The 23323-nt window shown below is 39.3% G+C and overlaps 1 protein-coding gene across 5 annotated transcripts in view; it reads right to left on the minus strand.

Annotated features, from left to right (window-relative positions):
* Positions 1-23323, minus strand: part of fhit (fragile histidine triad diadenosine triphosphatase) — a 417147-nt gene that overhangs the window by 86646 nt on the left and 307178 nt on the right. For all 5 annotated transcript variants that reach the window (XM_078247548.1, XM_078247551.1, XM_078247547.1 and 2 more), the window contains 2 exons: positions 18925-19070; positions 11122-11151 (listed from right to left, as the gene is read on the minus strand). In XM_078247548.1, the coding sequence (XP_078103674.1) occupies positions 11122-11151; positions 18925-19070 (176 nt within the window). The remainder of the gene's footprint in view (positions 1-11121; positions 11152-18924; positions 19071-23323) is intronic.

Below are 23323 nucleotides of genomic sequence, written 5' to 3' on the forward strand. Positions count from 1 at the left end.
ACTAAGCTTTTTTCAAAAATGGAATCAATGCATTTGTGAAAGATTTACGTCTTCAGTAGAAATCATTGGGCTTGGGGCTGAGAGCAACAGACAGGGCAGATTAACAGGGCACATTTTTGTTTCTGATCTTGGTATGAGATTTGTTGTCAATAAGAGAAACATAGAAGATTGCCAGAAGATTGACAGCGTTATCCTTTATACACAACAGAAGAAAGGAGGCATAAATAGACCCCATACATTGTGCCCCCTGCTGTAGGCAGTTCAGTAACTTGCCGTAGAGCTGTCTCAACCACGGTACAATAAAGGTCACCATAGCACTATCATTGTAGCTGGAAACGGATAATTCACAGTTAAACAATGACTAACCACTCACATCTTAAACATGTGGAGATTACCTAATGACAGTCTGTAAATCAAAGCAAAAGTGATGTGCTTTCTTTCATGAATGTTGTCTATGCTTCCAGAAATTCCTAATATATTCAGTTAAAATCTTTAGATTAAAAAACATAAGTGTTTGATATGATTATGAAAAGTCTAACCTTCCTAATTCTGTTTGTTGTAGAGGAGAGAAGTGCATTCATAATTTCACTATTTGTGGAATTCTGTAAACATTGTGCAATTATTGCACTTACTACTGATCTGATTATAGTTTCTTTCATTTACAGTCAACATTAACTTGTAATCTATCAAAACCATCCAATGATTTAACTCAACTAGACTGAATTTAATCAGAACAAGAACATGTTTTGCTTTTTCAAGCTCAGTGTGGAAGGTGGGGGAAGAAGCATGCATTTCCTTCACTGTATCTATGCTCTAAAGTAAGGCATTAAACCCCTGAGTGGGTTTTTCCAAGACACTTAACAGTGCAGAGTGTGTGTACAGTATATCTGCGAGGCACACCTCTAGTGAGACAGAGCTCTACCTCCCCCCCTGCCAGCTCTCTCCACCACAGCAGCTGCTGGAAATAACAACATGTTCTCAGCTGATAAAAAGGAAGCATTTGGCTTCATTTCCAGATACATACAGTAGATGTTCATTGGGAGGGATTTTACACAAATCTTATGCTAGAAATCCATTTTGGAACAATTGTGCCACCAAAAATATATCAGCCAATATAAAAAAAAAACATAAATCAGCTAGTCCTTGATAATATAATGAAAGGAACCATTTTATAACTAAAATGTTTTATCTCTGTTCTCCCCAGATAAAAAGACGTCATGCACCATCCGTCTATCAGGTCTGGCATTGTTGTTTTGAACCAACAGTCGAGGCCGTCACACACACCTACACTGTGCCCGTAGCTGCCAGTAGCTCCTCACTGGACGCTGATTGGTTTGGTCCGCTGGTAGTTCAGACACAAACCCATTATGTGAAGTCTAAACTCACATTGCCAGATCTTCCTCAACAGCGCTGCAGAGGAGGGTCTGGCTAGTCCTCTGTGCTCTGGTTTATTGGCATATCTTTAAACCAATCACAATCGTCTTGGGCGTCGCTAAGCGCCACACAGAGCAATGGTACTGCTGCAAAATAGCCTCAGGAAGGAACTTGTTTTGGTGGAACATGTGTACGTGCAGAGGTTGTTTTAGTTGTGCAACAGAAAACTCAGATTGGACAGATAGTCTAGCTAGTTGTCTGGATTTACCCTGCAGAGATCTGAGGAGCAGTTAACCATAGTCCTCACAAATCCACCGGAGTTTAAAATTCCAACACAAAGACAAGGGAAGGTTAGGGACAGCCGGCTCAAAAGAGTGACATTGGTGGAATTTCCAGTGGCAACGGAGCAATCCCGGAAGAGGAACGTCGTGGATATAGACAGCTTGAAGTCTGACAAGATGGATTTGCGTATGATATGTGATCCTGTGATCCTGTGATTCTCGCGAGATCTCAGGGATATCGTGAATCCAGCTGCTGTGCAAGGTAAGCCTGCAGTGGAAGCACTGAGAATATAGGAGCATTTTTTTTATTTTTTAAGTATGTTCAATGCAACTCTCCTCTCTGTACTGGAGCAGCATTACTTTGCAGCTGTCCTCAGACACTTTGTGTCCTTGACACTGAGTCACAGTGTCATTCCTTTTCCATTGGTCCTTCCTGGTCACACACTCTGCAGATGTTGAGGTCAGTGTTCACTGTTAGCTCCTGTGCAGCAGTGGTGAGCACCTCCCCAGGCTGCATGTCCTGTCAATAATTAGTCAATCATGCACTGCTTGAAGATTATGTGCACCACAAAAGCAGCCAAAGCTGGATAGCAGAGAATAAATGAGTGCTGAAAGAATGTCCAACAATGCATCAAATCTGTGTGACAAAGAGCTTAAAGCCCTCGAACACACTCAGCAGGCACAAACACTATAACCCTCAGGATTTCCTGACGACATGTATACAGTACAACCAGAACGCTTCATAATACCTACACAGCTGAACGTCCTTCATGCAAAGCTGCATGTTCACATCCCATCAACTGCACCGATAGAGGAGTCTTAGGAAGTCTTCGTATTTGCTCAATGTTTGCACAAGATAAAGCAGTGGTGCACACTCCAAATAATCAAACCAGATGTCTCTTAATTAATATGCAACTGCAGAAACAAACAAGGACAATAGCAGCCATATCAATATAAGTGACTTAGGTGGAATCTAGTCTGACAGGCAGACAAATATACTGTGTCACAATCAGATGTGGTCCCCATTAAGGGGAAAGAAGAAGGTCTCCTAAAGAGCCCTAATTAGCAACAAGAAAAGCGAGATTCTTCCCAAAACGTCCCCCCTTCACCCACATCACCTGAAAGCAAAGTGAATTTCTTCAGTAACTCACATGAGAATCTCATCCATCTTGTTTGGAAAAGTTCAAGATAAATAAATAACTCAAGATACAATAGAGATCACACAAAGTAGTGGAGATGTGTTTGATGTTAAATTCTCCTCATATTTACTGAACAGGTGAGCCTCAACAGCAACATATTTTACCAAATCTTATATGGTATATGTGATCAATGGCTCAAAACCAAAGAAACAACTAGGATCTTTTTTTAAAGAAATTGAATGGCTAGTGTTAATGTTACCTTACTTTTTATCACTAAACGGGCATATACAATGTCATGGTTTGTAGTTTTGCCAACGAGTCCTCCATCCTAAATCTTAAAGGTTTGGGTGAATGAATGTGTGAACAAAACATGCACTTTGTTTCAGGAAATCGCTGCTCGTTTTAGTCAATGTTGGTTTCTCTGGTTACGTAACCTCAACCAAGTGTTTAACAATGACAATAAAAAGATCCCCACACCCACACCTAATCAAGTTGTTGTTGTGCTTAAACCTAACCCAACATTAACTATAGCGTTGTCAGATGCTAAAACAATGATTTGTAATGGTTTTTGGAAAGGCCCAATGTCAACAACAACGACATCCTCCTGCTGATAGTAGTAGTTGTTCTAGTGGGACATGGACAAACAATGTATTTTGGCATTTTTAGGAGGACCACAAATCTCCAAGTGGTGTAAGAGAATTTCACCAATTTCAAAATTAGAACTTCTTTAGAAATTCAACTTGTTTCGAGAGTTCCAGATTTTAGTGTCTCAGGTGTCTTCATGCCTGAGTAGACATTTACACTTTTCTGTCTTGTTTCATTATACTGACACTTACTGCCAGAAAATTGCTTGCAGAGGATTATTTGCATTGAACCGAATTATACAAAGCCTGCAGGTATCGGGGTAAACAGTTGTGTAATTTGTGCATGCAAATGAATAACTTGCGCAACTGAATTACTTAATATGGTCCCTCTAATTGATAATTTGTGTGCATGAATTAGCATTATATAATGGCCATCTTCTCACATTAAATATATTGAAGTAGCGATAAACCAAACTATATCTTTGTATCAGTGTAACTGAACTGTATGAAACCTATTCAGTGCATGTCGATCGTCTATGGCCTGACCAACTGTTTATTTCACTATTACCCAGCAGCATGTGTGGACCACAAAAGCAGCCAAAGCTGCATAGCAGAGAATAAACGAGTGCTGAAAGAATGTCCAACAATGCATCAAATCTGTGTGACAAAGAGCTTAAAGCCCTCGAACACACTCAGCAGGCACAAACACTATAACCCTCAGGATTTCCTGACGACATGTATACAGTACAACCAGAACACTTCATAATACCTACACAGCTGAACAACAACCACCCACCCTACAAACACCAACCACATGATTCCATTTCTACACCCAGTATTCCTCCTAAAACACACACTTAAACATCTCCACCTGCCTGTCTGTTTTCTTTATATCTCCCTAAATAGATATAAAAAAGATATAAAATATAATATATAATTGTAATGGCGCTTGATTTAATTATATGGTCATTGGGAAGAAGCTGTAGACAGGAGGGCTTTGAATTATCAAAGAAAACTTCACTTTAACTGGAAAATAACACAAATCTTCTGTGCATAATGTATATACGTTGTCTTATTTTATGTCTTTTAATTGACAGAGTGAAAACCCTGGATTCAATGTAACATTTTTTAAATTATAATTTTCTTTCAATATCCGCAGATGGTTATGTGTCAGATAAGGCAGACTGTGGTTATGTTAGACCTGGTTAACACTAGGTAACTGAGGGCGCTTTCACACCTATAGTTCGGTAGGCTTGGAACGATTCGGGGGTGTTGCAACATTGTTGCATTTTTCATTTGGTTCCGGTTGTCTTCACACTGTACTTTGTCAAACAACAAACATTGTTAACAAATGTCACACAGTGGAACAGCCGCTGGTCTATTGGACAGAATATCCGAGTGAAACTCGCCGACACTTCCGGTCTCAGAAATAATGGAGCAACACCAAATTTATAACGTCTTGGGTTTTCTGGTTCTGCATTAAAGTTTCTAATATTTTAGAAGAAGGCGAACAATGTGAGCAGCTGACAGACAGCGAGTGATGGAGAGGGGGGCCCTGATGAGAGGGAGATGAGGATGTGTTGTCACACAGACGACCAGCGATGTATGCTCATAATTCTGAATAAGTTATTATCCCTTAAATCATATATAAGTCTGTAAACTGTGTGCAAGGTTGAAATTGCTGGCTAGTAAATGTATTGTTTTCAGTTCACTTCCTGTATTTGGGTCGGTTCAGGTTCTCACCTAAAGTGAACTGAATTCTAGAACACTTGGAAGAGAACAGAGACCACTGTTTTCAAGCGGACCAGAGTTTGGTTGTTTGGTCCGCACCAGAGTTCAAATGAGCTTTCACACCACCCAAAAAAAACTATCCGACCAAACGCTCCAGGGTTCGGTTTCAACGGACCAAACTGTTCAGGTTTGAAAGCAACCTAAACTAATTGGATAAGGTTAGGGAAAGATATTGGTTAATCGACCATACTTGCTGCTCTGTGAGGCAGACCATACAATGCTCACAGTGACAATGATAACATGCCGATGTTTATAATGTCTACCACGTTGATATCCTAGTGTAGTCTGTTGCTGTGCAGACTAATACAAAATAATGACTTGATGATGGAGCTGGGAGGAAAAGTCAGGGGACCACCTGAGTTGAAACATTCATCTCACATTGTAATGTGGACAGAGAAAATAGAAATTTTCAAACACACACTGCAGAGCTGTCAACTTTGGTTAACGTTAACGTAACAGTTTATCCCCCAGCTACAGCGCCAGTTGCCAATTACGGCCGTTAGCACATTTTGGTTTTGGTCTGTGTAGAGGCTGGCAACGTCACTGTGATGTCAAGACTTCATCCAGGAAGCTAGGTACGGTCACTTCACTGGGCTGTCTCCAAGAAATAGCTATGGCACATAACTCCCACTAAATCTAAACACTGTCATGTTTACATTTCTTTTTAACTCAAGTAATCAATCAAGTAATGAAGACATCTGAATTTTCACCAGGCGCAGATGCGCCATGCGCCATGCGTCATACCACACCAGGAGCGTCCGAAGCGGAGCGTCCGAAGCGGAGCGTCCGAAGCGGACCGTCCTGCGTCCCTTGAGTTGCCCGCCCAACTCAAGCTGAGCCCTTCCACTCCCTGTTTAATGCCCCACGGCTCGTGTCAAAAATAGACCTGGCGCGTATTTTTAGCGCAGCGCAGACAGGCCAGGTGGAATTTAGGGGTGAGTGTTAATCAGTGAGCTTTAGTTGTTGGCAGAAGGGTTTTTTTTGTACACATACTCCAGCTCCGTTTGTAACATAAAGACATGAGCGTGATATCCATCTTCTCATTTCACTCAGAAAACAGATAAGCATATTTCCTAAAGACTTGAACTATTTCTTCACAAACCTTCAGGAGTTTGAAGAGGTAGCAAGTTTCCACATTATTAAATTATTTGCTGATTGGATGGTGAATATCCACGCCAAGTCACTTCTCACTTGTTGGTGATTTTCAGCTCCCAAGTGCGCTCAGCCTTTTCAACAATTGTTTTCCGGTGTCCACTTGCGGTATTGCAAGGGCCCAAAAAGGATTTTCCCCACAGACTACCATTGTAAAAGAGACGTCTGGAAAACTGCTGCCAGGACACCTCAAACTGCAAACAAGGTCGGTTATGACTCTTTTTCCTGAATTTTTATTCCATGGACTTTTTATATTTGAGAAACGTCCCTCCAGCCAAGAAAAGCGATTTAAAAACCTGCAATGTAAAGTCTATGGGCCGAGTGGGAACTGGCGGGCGGGGACAGCGAGACCAAAACTACTGCGCATATTCAGTAGGTCACGTATCACGGAAGTAAACCTGGAAGCTTAGAAACTTTTTTGGCAAATGCTCCAGGCGAACAACTCCATTAAATTGAATAGGGGCCATTTTGGGATCCAGCATCCAGTTAATATCATACATCCATAGTTATATCTGAAAATAATAATATCCATCCATGCATCCATCGTCATACGCTTATCAGGTCACGTCAGGTCAGGTCCGGGGGCAGCAGTTCTGACAGGGGGATCCCAAGGCGTTCCCAGGCCCACTGGAGATATAATCCGTCCACCTAGTCCTGGGTCTTCCCCGAGGCCTCCTCCCAGCTGGACGTGCCTGGAACACCTCCCTAGGGAGGCACCCAGGGGGCGTCCTTACCAGATGCCTGAACCACCTCAACTTGCTCCTTTCGACGCAAAGGAGCAGCGGCTCTACTCCGAGTTCCTCACGGATGACTGAGCTTCTCAATCTATGGCCTCTTGTACTTGAAAATAATAATTTTATTTATATAGCAATTTAAGCATTAAGCAAAAAGTGCTTTCCAGATTAAAACATTTACTAAATATTAATTACAGTAGGAATCAAAAACCCATGTAAGCCCCCCACATGACATAAACAAATCAGAACATGAGAGCACAGATTTCAAGCAGCGCTGAGCCCATACATCAAACAGTGAAAGTGCAAGATAGGATGTCAATTAAAGAAACATGCATGGAAATGCATCTAAAAATACTAAATTAATAATACAAATCAAGCTTAATTTAAATACATAATGGCAGTGAAGTTCAAATAAAACACCATGAAAAGTAGCAATAAAAGGATATATGCAGTGATGCGATAATGGAAAAGAAAACATGGTTAGGTTTAGGCCATCTTATGAAAATGAGTTTTAAGGAGGCACTTAAAAGCTGAGGTGGAGTCAGCCGATCTCAGCCAGACTTTTTGTATTTTAAACTTTTAATGGGCAACCAGTACGGTGATGCTAAAATTGGAGTGATATGACATAACCTCCTAGATTTAGTTAATAATCTGGCTGCTGAGATCTGGATAAGTTGCATTTGTGAGAATAAGTGGGAGTTTTAACAGGTAAAAAGAGAACTACAGTATTCCAGGTGTGATGATATAGACGCGTGGATACTTTTTTCTGTGTCATTCAAATTGAGCATGTTTCTAATCTTGGAGATATTTCTTAATGATACAAACAAGCTCAGATGACATTTTATAAGTGGCTATCAAAATAAAAAAAAGACATTGTCTGTCTCAGCCTTCCATAATGACTGCTAAGAAAATACATTCCTGTGGGTTTATTCAGTAAAATGAACTCGGTGCATATTATATCTAATCATCTTTATCTATAAAACACCCATATATAACAGCCAGGCTTGCTTAGTAAACATGCCTGATCTATACATAGACCCCCGCATGATAAATCATTATAATCCCTTCTGCATTTTCCAGAAGACAGAAATAAAATCCAATTCCATCATTCAGAACGCAAAGATTTGTCTTGTGTCTGTGCGACTCCAGGCAGTGAGTTTATAAGAGTGCATTTGCCTCACTCTTATTCAATCAAAGGACCACTTTTATTGCTGGCGCACAGGCACCTGATTGCAATAACCTAGTTGATAGATGGGGTTGGGCCGCTACTGTAGCAGGTGTGCTACATGCGCTAAGATAATCTGTTTTTATAAAACGACCAGACAGGTCTACACATCAAGAGTTGCTTTGTGTTAAAATTACTTGATAAAATATGTAGATTATTTCAGTGAGTTAAGGCTCAGTGGGAAACTGCTCCTTTATTACCGCCTTGATTCACTGCTCCCACCGTGTGCTTTCCTGCAGTGAAGGCCCTCAACAGACGGGCCTGCAGGAATATTTCTGAGCTGCTGATATTCTGATAACGCTAAAATATTACCTACTTGCTGGTGTGAATCTAACTGAACTCAAGCAAAAATGCATTACTCTTTGACCTTGTTTGTGTTGCCAGATGAATGCCATTTCATCTCAAACAACCGGTAGATGAAAAATGGGGGTTGTTGTGGAAATGGAAAAATAAAGATCTTTTAAAAAGACATTGTTCTCTTAGGGCACATAGTGGAGATTGCTTCTTTGTTTTTTTTTTTAGGGAGAGGGCGGTGGGTGGCTTTGAAAACATTGTGCTGGACAGAGTGACCTTTGCCTTTTTTACTACTTGAAGGATGAGTCAGTGCACTTTGGGGCTGATTCATGTATAGCAACATCAGTTCAGAGGCAAATTCACATGCCTATACTGTTTAGGGTTGCAACTAAGGATTATTTTCATTGTTGATTAAACTGTTGATTATTTTCTCGATTAATCGATTACTTGTTTGGTCTATCAAATGTCAGAAAATGGTGAAAAATGAGGATCGGTGTTTCCCAAAGCCCAAGATGACGTCCTCAAATGTCTTGTTTTGTCCACAACTCAAAGATATTCAGTTTACTGTTACAGAGGAGTGAAGAAACTAGAACATATTCACATTTAAGAAGTTGGAATCAGAGAATTTTTTTTTTTTTTTTTTCATAAAAAAATGACTCAAACCGATTATCAAAATAGTTGGCGATTAATTTAATAGTTGACAACTAATCCATTAATCGATTAGTCTTTGCAGCTCTAAAACTGTTTATATGTGTAGAGGGACTTTACGTTACCTTGCACGACAGCTGAATTCTCGGAATATCATGAGATCACGAGAGAATCGCGGAATCACATATCACATGGAAATCCAACCTGATGCGTTTGTGCCTGAACTACCAGCGGACCGAACCAATCAGCATCCAGTGAGGCGCTACTGTCAGCTGCGGGCGTTGTTTAGGTGTGCGTGACCCATAGACAGTTAAAGAGATGGACGTGAGCAACCTGTCTGAAAGTTGTAAGTCTTCTGGTAGCTGTAGCAAAGAGAAAACTCAATCATTCCCAATCTTGCAGAGACGGAGAGCGGAGGTATATGTAAGGAGATAACATGGGCACAGGCTAATTATTGCTAACTAAAATGCTAGTTAACATTAGTAATTAAACGTAAACAGCTAATGTAAGTCGAAATTGCCTGTGAGCTTCTCCTGTACTATACGGTAATTCCTCTACTATGTAAGTCGCGTGGTTATGACACAATCGTTAGCCTATTTTTACAAAAACGTCTGCTACGGAGCCATAACGTGAGATACAAGGTAATGGAGCCTTTTACACATTGTCGTGTTTCTTTAGAAATAAACGATAGACAAATAAAGTCTTTAAACGCTTCAGATGTAAAGTTGTCAAAGTGACGTCAAAAGTAATGGCAGTCAATGGAATGCTAACGGGGGTGAGAGCTAGGTAGCATCAAAATGGCGCCGTAGAAGGTACGCATTGAGGAGAGAGGCTTACCTCCTTGGCGTGACCTCCGTGACTGTTTGTTCAGAACAGCAATGGTGGACGTGATAGACAGATGTTTCCAATGACTGCTTTGCGGATTGTTCTGCGTTAACAAACCCTCTGGGGCACCAGCATAGATGTCCGAGTAATGAATTTCAGTTCTAATGTTTGAAACGTCAAGGTTCGGTATTCTTGAAACAAATTTGTTCATACGATGTGTTGTCCGACCACGTCTAAACAGGCAAACATAGGCATACTTGGAAAGAACGGCCACACTCAAAGATGGAGCAAAAATCCTGCGGTCCCAGCGTCCTTCTGCCTGCATCCCAATGCCTCCCAGACATCTTGGTGTCTTTGTTGTCTCCTTGGAAGTAATCAGGTGCAATTCTTGAATGTTGGTTTCTGGAGGGGCAGTCGCTTTAGAGAATGTTTTTTTTTTTCCATTTCACGTTTTCATGATACATTCTGTTTTGATTCAGAAACAAAAATCTTTGTTTCTGTAGTTTCTCTGAATGGGCCAATAAACAGAGACCCCTCTCTCTCTGAACAGGGGAGACTAACCCAAACCCTACAAACAAAACTAGCACAGACACACATTTCTCATGTGAAATAAACAGAACTTTTTCAACTTTGGCAGAAAATAATTTGTGTTCACGTCAGACCCTTGTGCAGTAAGAAACTGAAAGAGAAAAATGCTTGCAGGGCCTTTAAGCCTACTCTTCAATGTGACAAAAGAGTCTTCAAAATGAATGCAATGGAGTGTGATATATCTGGTAGCGGATAGTACAGTGTAGTAGTGTATGAAGGGTTGAGAAGAGCTCTGAGCTGCAGTGACTGCTAATGATTGGGTCCCTTTCACTTTAACCTTAGACCTTGGTGGGTCCCCAGTCAGTCACCTGAATCATTCCATACAGCCTCCAAGCAAACCAAAAAAATGATTTAAACCTTTTAGAGAGAAGATCTCTAAATTATTCAGCCCTGGCAAGAGTTACGCACCACAAATGTGATGATTATTTAATTGTTGCAGGGGCCTCATGACATATTTAAAAAGGTGGTGAATAATTAATTTCTCACCTTCACGGTTTGTCCGGCTTCAGGGCCGTCCTGGTGGGAACAGAAAGAGGTAATTAGAATAGAGTTGGGAATTCAGATAATCAAATGCCATATAATCAATAATTCAGATACATTTTAATTCCAGATGAGCTACAGTACATTACCTCACTTCTTTCTTCCGATTAACAAAAAGGATTGTTTCATTCCTTCTGTGCTGACATTTATTTTCTCTATGACCATTTATTATTACATTTTTCTTCCAGTGGAGGGACAAGAAGACTAATTTGTATTTTTCTACACTTTGTATACGGGAATATACAATATGTGATACACATATGAGTAGATACATGGATTACATACACTATTTGTATTGAAAGATATAGATCAAAGAAAGACGTAGAAATGCAGAGCAGAAATCACCATTCAGCATATTCAACGCTGTCTACACAACATATGTTAATATGTTTGTTTGTTTTATATTTTTATTTTGAAAGATTTTTTTTTAGGCATTTTAGGCCTTTTATTTTGACAGGACAGCTGAAGGCATGAAAGGGGAGAGAGATGGGGAACGACATGCAGCAAAGCGCCGCAGGTTGGAGTCGAACCCGCGGCCGCTGCATCGAGAAGTAAACCTTCATATATGGGCGCGCGCTCTCTCAACTGAGCAAACCTGGCACCCATGTTTATATGTTTTGTATGTAAAGTGAACCAAGTTCCTTTTTTTTAAATACACATTTTATGAAATGTATCTGCAGTGTTCACTGAAACTGTATTTTTATTTGTTATCCTCTAAAATCCACTGCTGGTAACTAAACGTTTGCTTGGTCAAAGCACTCAATAATTAGATATTATCACTGGAACAAATGACTGTATGAATGTGTAATGTCAATGTCAACACAGCTGAAAACTGTCCTCCAATATAGCACATTTAAAAAGAAGAAGACATGCCTTTATGTATCCCGCAAATGGAAAATTCACATTTTTCACTCTGCTTCACTGTAAGAAAAAAATCCGTAGAAAAAACGGATAATGTCCTGGCAGAATATTACCAGCACCTTTTCAGTTAAGTTTACAGACATTTCCGTTGATCCAAAAAAAAAGAAAATTCTCTAAATGTAAAGTATATCCTCTGTACCTTTAAAGCCTAACTAAAGTTTTTTTCAACCCTATTTTTTGATTCTTTTCATCCAAAAACCAAAATATGGAAAAACACCTGTGAAAAATCATTACAGAAAATTCCATCATATTAACACTGTATATTAGCCCGTAGTTCTACAGACTTTTCTAACAGTGCCGGTACAGTTATTACACACACAGTCATTACTTAAATGGGAATTATCAGTTAAAAAGGTAGAGAGTGAAAGTGTTCTTATCTCTCTTTTTCTTTCTTTATTCCTCGAGACTGACTGCTCCGGAGCACAACTACTTCTTCATCTGCTGACACCAACCGAACCCTTTCAACACGCGTCTTCTTCTCAGACTCTCAGTCATATTAGGTGTGATCACATTCATTGGGATTATACTTTATTTGTGAGGAGATGATGACTGGAATTTGCATGGCTCTTGTTCATATCACACATCAGTGTGGCGAGAAAAAAAAACAAAAAAACTTGAGCGTTTGTGTCCCCAATCCAAAGATCTTTTTTTTTTTTTTTTCTTTTTTTTTTTTCCCTCAAGTGAGGTTGATTTGTGTGATATTATTATTTGTCACAGGAGTGGCGTACTGCAGAGAACAGTTGCCCCCTCCTGCAGAGAGTTCCCCTTTAATGTGTCGGCTGGAACCCGGGAGCTGTCACAACTAATCTCCAATCATCAATTCTCATCACCTCCCCAGTCAAAGAAAATGATATCCAGGTAAAGATTACCTGCGAAACAATTTTCTCTGACAGGACTGCAGAGCGAGCTAGCTGCCATTTTGATATTAGCATATATATCAGTGGTTATGCAGAACAAGGCCATTCAGTCGGAGACCAGAGCCTGTCTGGGTGTCAGAGTCAGCGCCGTATTTAGCTCCCATCATACGGCAGCAGAGCCCATCCATACTAAAAAACACCAATAGGCCATTTGGTCTTTTGTTAAGATTTAAAATTCTAATTTACTTCAAACAAGTGAAAAACAGCCAGTACAATGAGACTATTCTTTTTTCTTTTTACATTGTTCAAATATGAATACCTTTTCTTTCTTGATTCAAGTACACTGATCTGCCTGATTCTGTTTTAACCCATTTAAAACCTCTTACCCTTTAACCCTTGTATAGTGTTCATATTTCTGTTACACAGCCAATGTTCCGAGGTCTGGTGAACCCACCACATTATTAGGCTTTTAAATCAATACAGCCATAACAATTTATGTAAAAATACTTAACAGATTAGTTACCAATGATATATACATCATGTGTGGTTCATATTTGCCATTTACCCCCGTGAGATCACATTTATGATCATTTTCGGGTTTTTTTGTGAAAAAACAAGGAAATTCAATTATAAAAAAAGTAGAAAAAATAGAAACAAGATTTTTGATCATTATTGGTGCTTATTTCTTAGAACTTAGTCAGAACAGGTGAAAGTGCTTGAAATGTAACAATTGTGTAACTTTGTGTGGGAATAGCAGGTGCAGAAAGACAACATAGTTCCATAGCACCATGTGCAGTCATTGAAAATAAGTTATTTTTTATGTTCTTCACAGAAAATGAGTTTGAGTTAGAAGAAATAATAAATAGCATAATTTTTCTTTTAGCAAACATTGAAAATTTGTAAAACAATCTTTTTCACCTAATCTCATTTTACTTCTACTCAATGTTTTTATTCCTCACTGTAGCTATGTTACTTTATCCACTTATTGACTCGCTCTTTTCTTACTCTTATTTTACCTTGAATCTGACTGGAAGCAATTGCAACTAAAAAGTATATACTTATTAGTAAGTATTCTGATTCTTTGAAGTCCGCACCCAAGACTTCATGTTTTCTGTGCCTGGTCAAATTCATTTATTTTTTGGAAGCTTTGGGATCTCCACAAGAATTCAGAATAGAGTTTATTAGGTTGAACCACAGACTGTCTGTTCTGTCCCTCCTCGGTGAAGGCCGTCACAAAGCTCTTATTTCTGTCCCAAGGAGCGAGCATCGAGAAGGGCTCATCGAAGAGCTATAAGCGAGGAAACACGAGAGCAGCCTTCACTGAAGCCGTGCAGTTGAAGGAGTTGCTAACTCCGCCCATACAGCTGACAAATTCATGTGACTCTTCAGAGGAAAGGACGTTTCCTCCCTCTACAACACATTTCCTCAGTTCCTCTCTCCTCCCGTGATTTCCTCGCATCTCTCCCGCGCCTCCTCGGTGGGAGGGACTAAGACACGAGGAAGGGAGGCAAGTGGAGGACTCGAGGAGGCAGTTTAAAGGACAATTCTGGCACAAAATGAACCTAGGGGTTAATAACATATGAGTACCGAGTTGACCGTTCTCTGGGACATGTTTTCAGGCTAATTGAATGTGTCTCTAGCTTTAAACAAGCTACCGCAAATGGGTGGTTAGCTGCTAACGCTACTTTTCGGGGGCAGATGGTAAATCACTATTTTATACCACTAACAAGGCTCAAAATAGCACCACACTTCAACGGTAGCATAATGAGGGTCCCTACATGTAAACCGAAGCATTGAGAACTTTGTAAGTGTACAGACAGTTTATTAAAAAGATAGATTATAAAGACAGTAGTGTTCATGTTTACATGCGGGCGCCATCTTGGTCATGAGCAGTCGAATCACGAACGCTCACGAAAGGTAGCGTTAGCAGTAGGGCGATTAATCGCTGAATTTCTATAGTTAATCGCGATTAAATTGCATGTTTTATCACAAAATTCTATTATTTTGCATTTCAGAATTTTGCATTTATTTTTCATTAAGTACATTTTAACAATGGAAAGCAATTATTACCAGTGTATCTTGACTGGGAATCAAATGAATGCAAAGAAAGTGACTTTATGAACTTGACTTTAAGATTTGTATTTGTTTATTTATTTACTGTAAACAAAAGAAAAATGCGTGAATCTGTCATTATTGCACAATTCCTCCAAGTACCTAACTAAAAAACTAAAAATCCCTATCCTTACCAGAGTCAATATAGTGTTTAGTAACTTCTAAATAATTTTGATTACTCACTGACTTCTTCTACGATGCTGACAGGTCTGCTGTTAGTTGCCACCCATTTTGCAAGAGCTGTAGTAATTTATTTGGATTTGGTTTCATCAACAGGTCGGCAAGTAGCACTCTCCAAAATACTGCTTTGCCTGAGCCCGCTAGCATCAACCTGAGTCACGTTAATTAGGTCGTAGGTGGTAGCTCAAGCTTGACGTGCTTCGGTGATATTTTAATTCGGCTTTACACAATGTGAATATGGCTTTCGACTTGTTTAATGAGCTGTCCAGGAGTTTTGGAAAATAAATAGTGCCATTCAGAATTGTGTTTTCTGCTGCCTTTCTCCATCATGCCTGCAGCCTGCAGCAGCAGGACGTGTTACGAGGAAATATGGCAGCTTTATGATAAGTACAGGTGCGGCAAAGGGTCAAAATAGTAGCCTGTTAGGCACGACGCGAAGCCGAGTGAAGTGTAAAATAAATTAATTAATGGCGGCATGCGATTAAAAAAAATTCACGCGTTATGCTCGGCCCTTAATCGCATCGCGATTAACGCGTTAATGCTGACAGCCCTAGTTAGCAGCTAACCACCCGTTTGCGGTAGCTTGTTTAAAGCTAGAGACACATTCCATTAGCATGAAAACATGTCCCAGAGAACGGTCAACTCGGTACACATATGTTATTAACCCCTAGGTTCATTTTGCGCCGGAATTGTCCTTTAAGGGCTATGAGATGCAGCGCACTGTATGTTTCTCTCACTATGCCTTTAGAGTCGGTACTCGCACCGAAGATAATCACCATCACTCTCTCACTCGCTCCACACACACACACACACACACACACACACACACACACACTCTGCTATTCTCTTAAAGAGATACATTAGAACAACGCAGACACCGGCGCACAAGTATAAACTTCAGGCCACTTACGTAGGCTACGGCAGAAGCTCTGCGCAGAAGCATAAATCACATTTAACAACAGAGGTTTTTGCCTGGGTTGAACCAAGCTTAGCAGCACAGCATGAGATTGTAAAGGTGGAGGCACTGGCGGGTCCAGCAGGGTTTAAAGGACAGCTTTGGATAGTCTATCGCAATACAGTATTTGCAAGTATTTGCATGCCATATGTATAATATTGGTTGCTATAATAGTTACTCCTGTCAATTTTGGCTGTAAACAGATACCACCCTAGAGGGACTACACTGCTAAGTTCAGTCAAAGCTAACACGAGGCCTCAGCACTCTGTAACCAAGTGGGTATCTTTGTCTTTGTTGTCTTCTTTAGGTTTATTATATATGTTTTGTCAGAGCAACAAACGTACATGAAACCACCAGAATGTATCCCTCCTCGGCAGTGGTTGAATGTAACTAAGTAAATTTACTCCAGTACTGTACTTAAGTCCAATTATTGAGGTACTTGTACTTTACTTGAGTCTTTTCTTTTCATGCCACTTTCTACTTCTACTCCGCTACATTTCAGAGAGAAATATTGTATTATATATTGATTCGATTCAATTACGATTATCATGTCAGTGATTCGATTCGATATCTCGATGCATCACGATGTGTCAACAACATTTTTCTATTAAAGCCATATAGGATATTTGACTTGACAAGCTTGCATTGTCAAGTGCAATGCCCAAGCTGCAATAAGTAACTTCAGACTGGAATGATGAGGTGTTTGGGTTTGTTTCTTTAAGGTAGCTACCACGAAGGTTTACCTATTTTGGATTAGTCATATACCACCTTACTTTTAACCTGCAAATCTATTGTGCTGTATTGGAATAACTGACCCCAGACAACTCTTTAACAAAAAAGGTATTGTTTACTGAACGATAACTTAAATGTACAAGTAATATTTAGCCGTTAGATTGAATAAAAAAAACACAAATCACACCCTTCAAATATTTCTTCAAATTATATTACATTACACACAACTACGCCTTTACCCGTTTCTCTATCAGTTTCCACTTAAAACACTTCAGCTACACAAAATGATTCCTCCTTACAGCAGTTTCAGTGTAAAACTTACTCAAACCCTATTAAACCACTGTATTACCACACACACACACACACACACACACACGCGCGCACGCACCCACGCACACGCACGCACACATACACACACACCAAGAGGGAAAAATAAAAGTTGCAGGCCTGATGGTAGCTCGTGTGCGATGCGTCCGACAGGACGTTATCTTCAGGGAAGCAAACACACAGAAATCTAACTTACAGTTAGCTGTTAGTCCAAGAATCTAACACAGCTCTTCTATTTTTTATTTGAATGTTTATGCCGCGGCCGGAAAATTAACGAACGACATCATTGCTTTATAATCGATCATGGTCAGCCACTGCATCGATGCAGCTTCGTCCATGTCTGCATCGTGATGCATCGATTAGTTGATTAATTTCAACACCTCTAGCATCTTTTGCGATATTTCGCTATTAGAACCGTCATGAATGGAGGGTTTATTGCAGGAATGTTGGAATACTGCATTCATTTTACCTAGGTAGACCTAATAAACTGGCCAACAGATATATAACCATGTTTTTGGTTTTGGAAGGCCTGAAAGAAACGGTGCACAGCACAGAAGAAAATGACTACTTATCCTTTTTGAATAACTAGGGTTATATGAATAACTACTATGGTGTGATTGTTGTGTATGCCCTGAGTTAGGGCCAAAGATCCTGAAAATATCATACATCATTTCACACCATTTTAGATCAACTATAGTGTAGTAGGCTCCCCACTACAGCCTGAAGTTGATGCTATAGTATCTTTGAACAGTCCCTAACCCCGGAATTCCACCAGGCCGCACCGGGACTGCCCGACTCGCAGATATTGTTGTTTTGGTCATTTTTCCTGGATATTTGTGCTTCTACCATTACAAGTTAGTAGTCTACATAAGAGCTCTTCAACGTCTTAAGCTGAAAGACAGACCAAATAGGGACACCTTACTGCATCTATTGCATACCATTGAGTTGCATATTACTGTAAACTGGGCCGAATGGATGAAAATAAATGGTTATTATTTATACATCATGTTTTACCCTAACATTTTAGTAAACATACACTTACTGTAATCTTAACTGTTTGGCTACCATAGGGGCTACTTTACCTATAGTAAACTTATCTTCAAAGTGTTGATTTCTTTCACAAATAGGCCAATTCATCTTTGCTGTTAAAATGTTGCATTTGTATTACTGCAATGTATATTTTCAGACTTACTTAATTTTTTGAAAAACAAAACTTTCTGAAAAATATTCTTTTTTACATAATTTGGCGCCCACCCTGCACAAACTCTAACGACCCCCTACGGGTCCCGGAACCCCTGTTGAAGATCTCTGGTTTTAAAGGGTTTCTTCCATTTAGTCCAGTTATGAACAACACAGATTTGTGGCTGTGTCTTATTTGCTAAAATAGTTAAGTGATGTGATATACGATCAGGAGTCTACACAGGGTATTTTATTTAGAAATTTGAACGAATGCTCTCCTTCCACTTCCTGCACTTCCTCGCGGTGCCATCAAAAAAAGACCTGCCGTGTATTTTTAGCGGAGCAGAGCGGAGAGCCGCTTCTGGGACGCGCTGCGTCGTGGCTGGTGGAATAACAAGCATTGTCTTGAGTGCCCGTGATTGCTGCCGGCAGCGCAACGCAGCACAGGCGCGCCTGGTGGAATCTAGGGGTCAGTGTGTGTTTTACCTGGATGGCGATGGTGAGGGAGGTGGCATTGAAGTGCTTCTCCACCAGGTTGGCGACTCTCTGAGCGGTGCTGAATAAGTCTGCCACTTCATCTGGCCGAAGATCCCGAAAACGCTCCACCGGTCTCAGAGGGCACACCAACACATCTGAACAAGTTCTGTTAAAGAATTCTCTGCTAAAGACACATTGGAGTAGTTCTAACCCTGAAACAGAAAAGTTAACTCAAAGCAAGTCTCTCTCGGCTTCACTGTGACAAACCATTTGCAGCTCTGCAGCTATGAAATGCAGCCAAATCTAACAAGTGGTTTAATTTGTGGATAACTGTTGTTAGGCGACAGAAAATAATGGACGCTGGGTTCATTATTTTTTCAAAAACAGGGACTGATTTGATCTTTGTGCGTTTCAACATCCAGTTGAGGAACAAGAAAGAAGTTGATAGCAGAGCGGACCAACATCATTAGGTTCCATTACTGAAGACATTGGTGCATGTTACACAAAGCCAACCCAAAGCCATCGCAACACCCCAACTCATGATGAAATGAATAGTAGAGATGTTCCGACATAAAATATCCATCTATCTATCTATCTATCTCTCTCTACCATTTTTTTCTTCCCGATAACGATTCCGATACCTGAACTTGCGTATCGGACGATACCGAGTACCGATCCGATACCTGTGTGTCATATATTTTATTATGTTTTAATAGCTGTATGGATGTGATGTGATTGCAATCATTGTTGTTAAACTCTTTGTGAAACATGAAAGAACACAAACAATGAATGCCACAGAACTTTATTATCCAGTATGACAGCAAGTCATAACGACCAAACCGACCGACTATAACAGAACATAAGTAAACTATTTTAAAGTAGACTTCGGGGCTAAATTATGTATCAGTTTGGTGCATAAACTCCAGTACTTGCCGATACCGATACCAGCATTTTAGGCTGTATCGGAGGCTTTTTTTCCCAATACTGGAATGGGTATCAGAACATCTCCAATGAATAGCACAACATTGTCTGGATCATATGGACTCTTCTCATGCACACAGTAAACAGCAGCCCATTTGAAGGCACCATAATACACAATTAGGGCTGGGCAATATATCGATATTATATTAACATTGATATATGAGGCTACTGTAGATGTTGTCTTAAATATTGGATATCGTAATTTCATGATGTGACACAAGTGTTATCTTTTCCTGGTTTTAAAGGCTGCTTTACAGTAAAGTGATGTAGTTTTCTGAACTTACCAGACTTACTAGCTGTTTGGTTATTTGCCTTTACCCAGTCCTTAGTCATTGCATCCACATTATTGGTGATTATTTCTCAAAACTATTATTGTGTTAATATTTTGTGAAAGCACCAATAGTCAACCCTACAACATCGCCGGAATATCTACAACGATGTATTTGGTCAAAAATGTTGTGATATTTGATTTTTTTTCCATATCGCCCAGCTCTATTCACAACGTGGGGACCACACAAACACAATCTTTTCTCTTTTCACTCAGTAAGTGCAACGTCAACATAACAAGAATAGAACATATCAGGACAAGTATTCCTGCTTCCCGTCCTTCATCATTGTCCATCATTTAGTGTTGAAAACATACTTCTGTCAATAGTTATTAACGCCAAATGGAGGACACAGGAGAGTATATTCAAGTATGGTCCGGTTTAGGTGTGAAATCAGTTGTGGTATTGTTGGATCTTATCAGTTTATTATTATTATTATTACTACTGTTTTGAATGCATACAGTGTAGAAACTGACAGGATAACATCACACTGAAAATTGTATTTTTTATGATTTCATGTGACAAATAAATTAAATGATTGATTGATTGTTTCACAGCATGAGATAAGTCATCGGGCAGGCTGATTGCTATGGTAACTGTGCAATTATACGTATATGGGATGTGGATATATTATCTTACGTACAGTACATTGCATCTAGGGCTGTGTAATTAATCTAATTTTAAATTGGGATTACGAGGCTCCTCACGATCACAACAACAACAACAACATAATGGAGAAAAACAATTATTGTGATAATTAGTTTATTCCATAATCCAGCAGCCCTGATTGCATCTGAGGTTTCCCCAGTGACCTTTGTGGGGAAAAGGAAGACTAAAATGGGTGATTGTTATTATTGATCACCACTTATTAAATCCCTCGATCAAATGCTTTTTAGAAGACTAGTGCAGTTCCTGTTGGAGCAAATTGCATGGTTCCCAGTATTATTTTTTCTCTCCCAACTTTATTGTGTAAATTCTCACAAACAACGTGACACAAAAAGCAGTTATAAAACACTTGGTTCCCAGTGTTGCTGGCGTGCCCATCAGAGAGAAACAACTCATCCCATGGTAAATGGTACATGTACAGCATTTGTATTTAAGGTTGGTGTGTAATATTACTTAAATCTATAGCATACTATCTAACTTAACAAATCTCCAATATGGTTTTCCAACAAAATGCCTCATCAAACCAAACTTTCTTCTTTAACGGAAACTTATAAACAGGATACAGCACACATTGACACTAGGCCACTATGCTGCAGTGATTGCAGAAGAGAGAAAAGTTTAGCGAACCAGAAATGGGAGCTGTTCAGTCATTGTCAGACCACTTTTTACTTTTTACACTGTTTTTAGCCTGCTATATTAGGGAGGGTGGGTAATTGAATTGAATTCTATAATATACTGTGTGTATATATACACACATACATATACATATATATATATATATATATATATATATATATATATATATATATACACATATACATACACATATATATATATACACACATACATATTATATATATATATATATGTATGTACATATATATATATATATACATATATACACATATATACATACATACATATATATATACATATACTATACACATATATATACATATATATATATATATATATATATATATATATATATATATATATATATATACACATATATATACACACACACATATATATATAAATAAAATAAAATAATGGGAACTGTGGGAAACTTGGCAATAGGTAGCCCAGAAGTTAGAGAAGTATTCAACTGACCCAGAGGTTGCCGTTTCAAATCCTTGGTCAGATGCCACAAAAATCTGGCCAGATGGCAGATGCTAATCTCTATTTTTTACAGACAGGTCTGCTTCTTCCATTGGCTGAACACATTTTCTTAACTTTTGATTGGGTGGGCAAGACATGTAGACCCACCCCTGTCCCTAGATACCGCCACCTTGCTGCCGACCATTGCAATCTATAGGACACAAAAGAAGAACAGCTGCAGTTTAGAAGTGCGAAGTGCACATGTAGGCATGATAATATTGCCACCTACAGGAAGAGAAAGTAACTGCTGCTGCAAGATTAACATGTATGCCTCCTTCAGGTAATAAGTTTTTTAATAAAGAAATGTTATTAGTGTTGTTTGTGTGTATGTCTTTTTGTGTTGGAGATTTCACTCGCACTCAAACTCTTGTACCTGTAAGCATGAATGAAATAATTAATTTAAAAAACGGAACGTCATTGCGACGAGTGTAAAGTACACTTTCAATTAGAATCATAATTTAGCTTGGGTTGGCAAAACTCTTTCTAATCATCTTTGAAGCAAACTTGACTTGAGTAGCCATCAGACAAGCAAACCAGCATGTAAAAGACATCAGTTACACTTACATAGCTTATGGTGAATATTCAGCAGCAAGGACATAATTCAGACCCTCTTTCTCCCCTAATTTCTATAGTCACTATTTAAATAAAACATACAATGCCTAAAAATATATATTTAAGAAATAAATAATGTGAATGTTAAAATGCAACAGAACATTTAGAAGGACATAGTAGGGAAAATACAGTGTGTTTCCATTTTGGCCCACTAAGAGTGAAACAACACTTGAAGAAAAATGATCCATTCCATTTAAGTCATGAAGGTCATGGAACATATTTCAAAGAAAGCTCTAATCCCACGTCAGAGTGATTGCACACAGAAAAGTAATCAAGCTCAGTGACAGAAGTTAGACACAATTTGATGAGTGGTGCGGGCACTGCAGCAGAGAGCAAATATCCAAAAGGCTTCAGGAGCATGTTGCTTTCCTTCATGGGTCATTTGATCAATAACAGTGGCTTAAGGAAACAAAGTGAGAAGAAGGAGTTCTCTGGAAAGAACAATACAAAAACAGAGCAAAGAACATGGGTGTTGCTTCGGCCAACAATGGAGAACGAAGTTGAAGGAAAAGCTTTAGGTCCTTTTAAATTCGAGGCATCATTGATGACAAAATAACATTTATAATAGTTTCAAGGAAATTGTATCTACACACTGCCACCATCTTCAAGTCAGTTTTGGGTTTTATTTTGAGTAATGTTAATACAAAATGTTCTAGATCAAG

Source organism: Sander vitreus, chromosome 4 (genome assembly GCF_031162955.1).
Source record: "Sander vitreus isolate 19-12246 chromosome 4, sanVit1, whole genome shotgun sequence".
In the NCBI taxonomy this organism is placed as follows: Eukaryota; Metazoa; Chordata; class Actinopteri; order Perciformes; family Percidae; genus Sander; species Sander vitreus.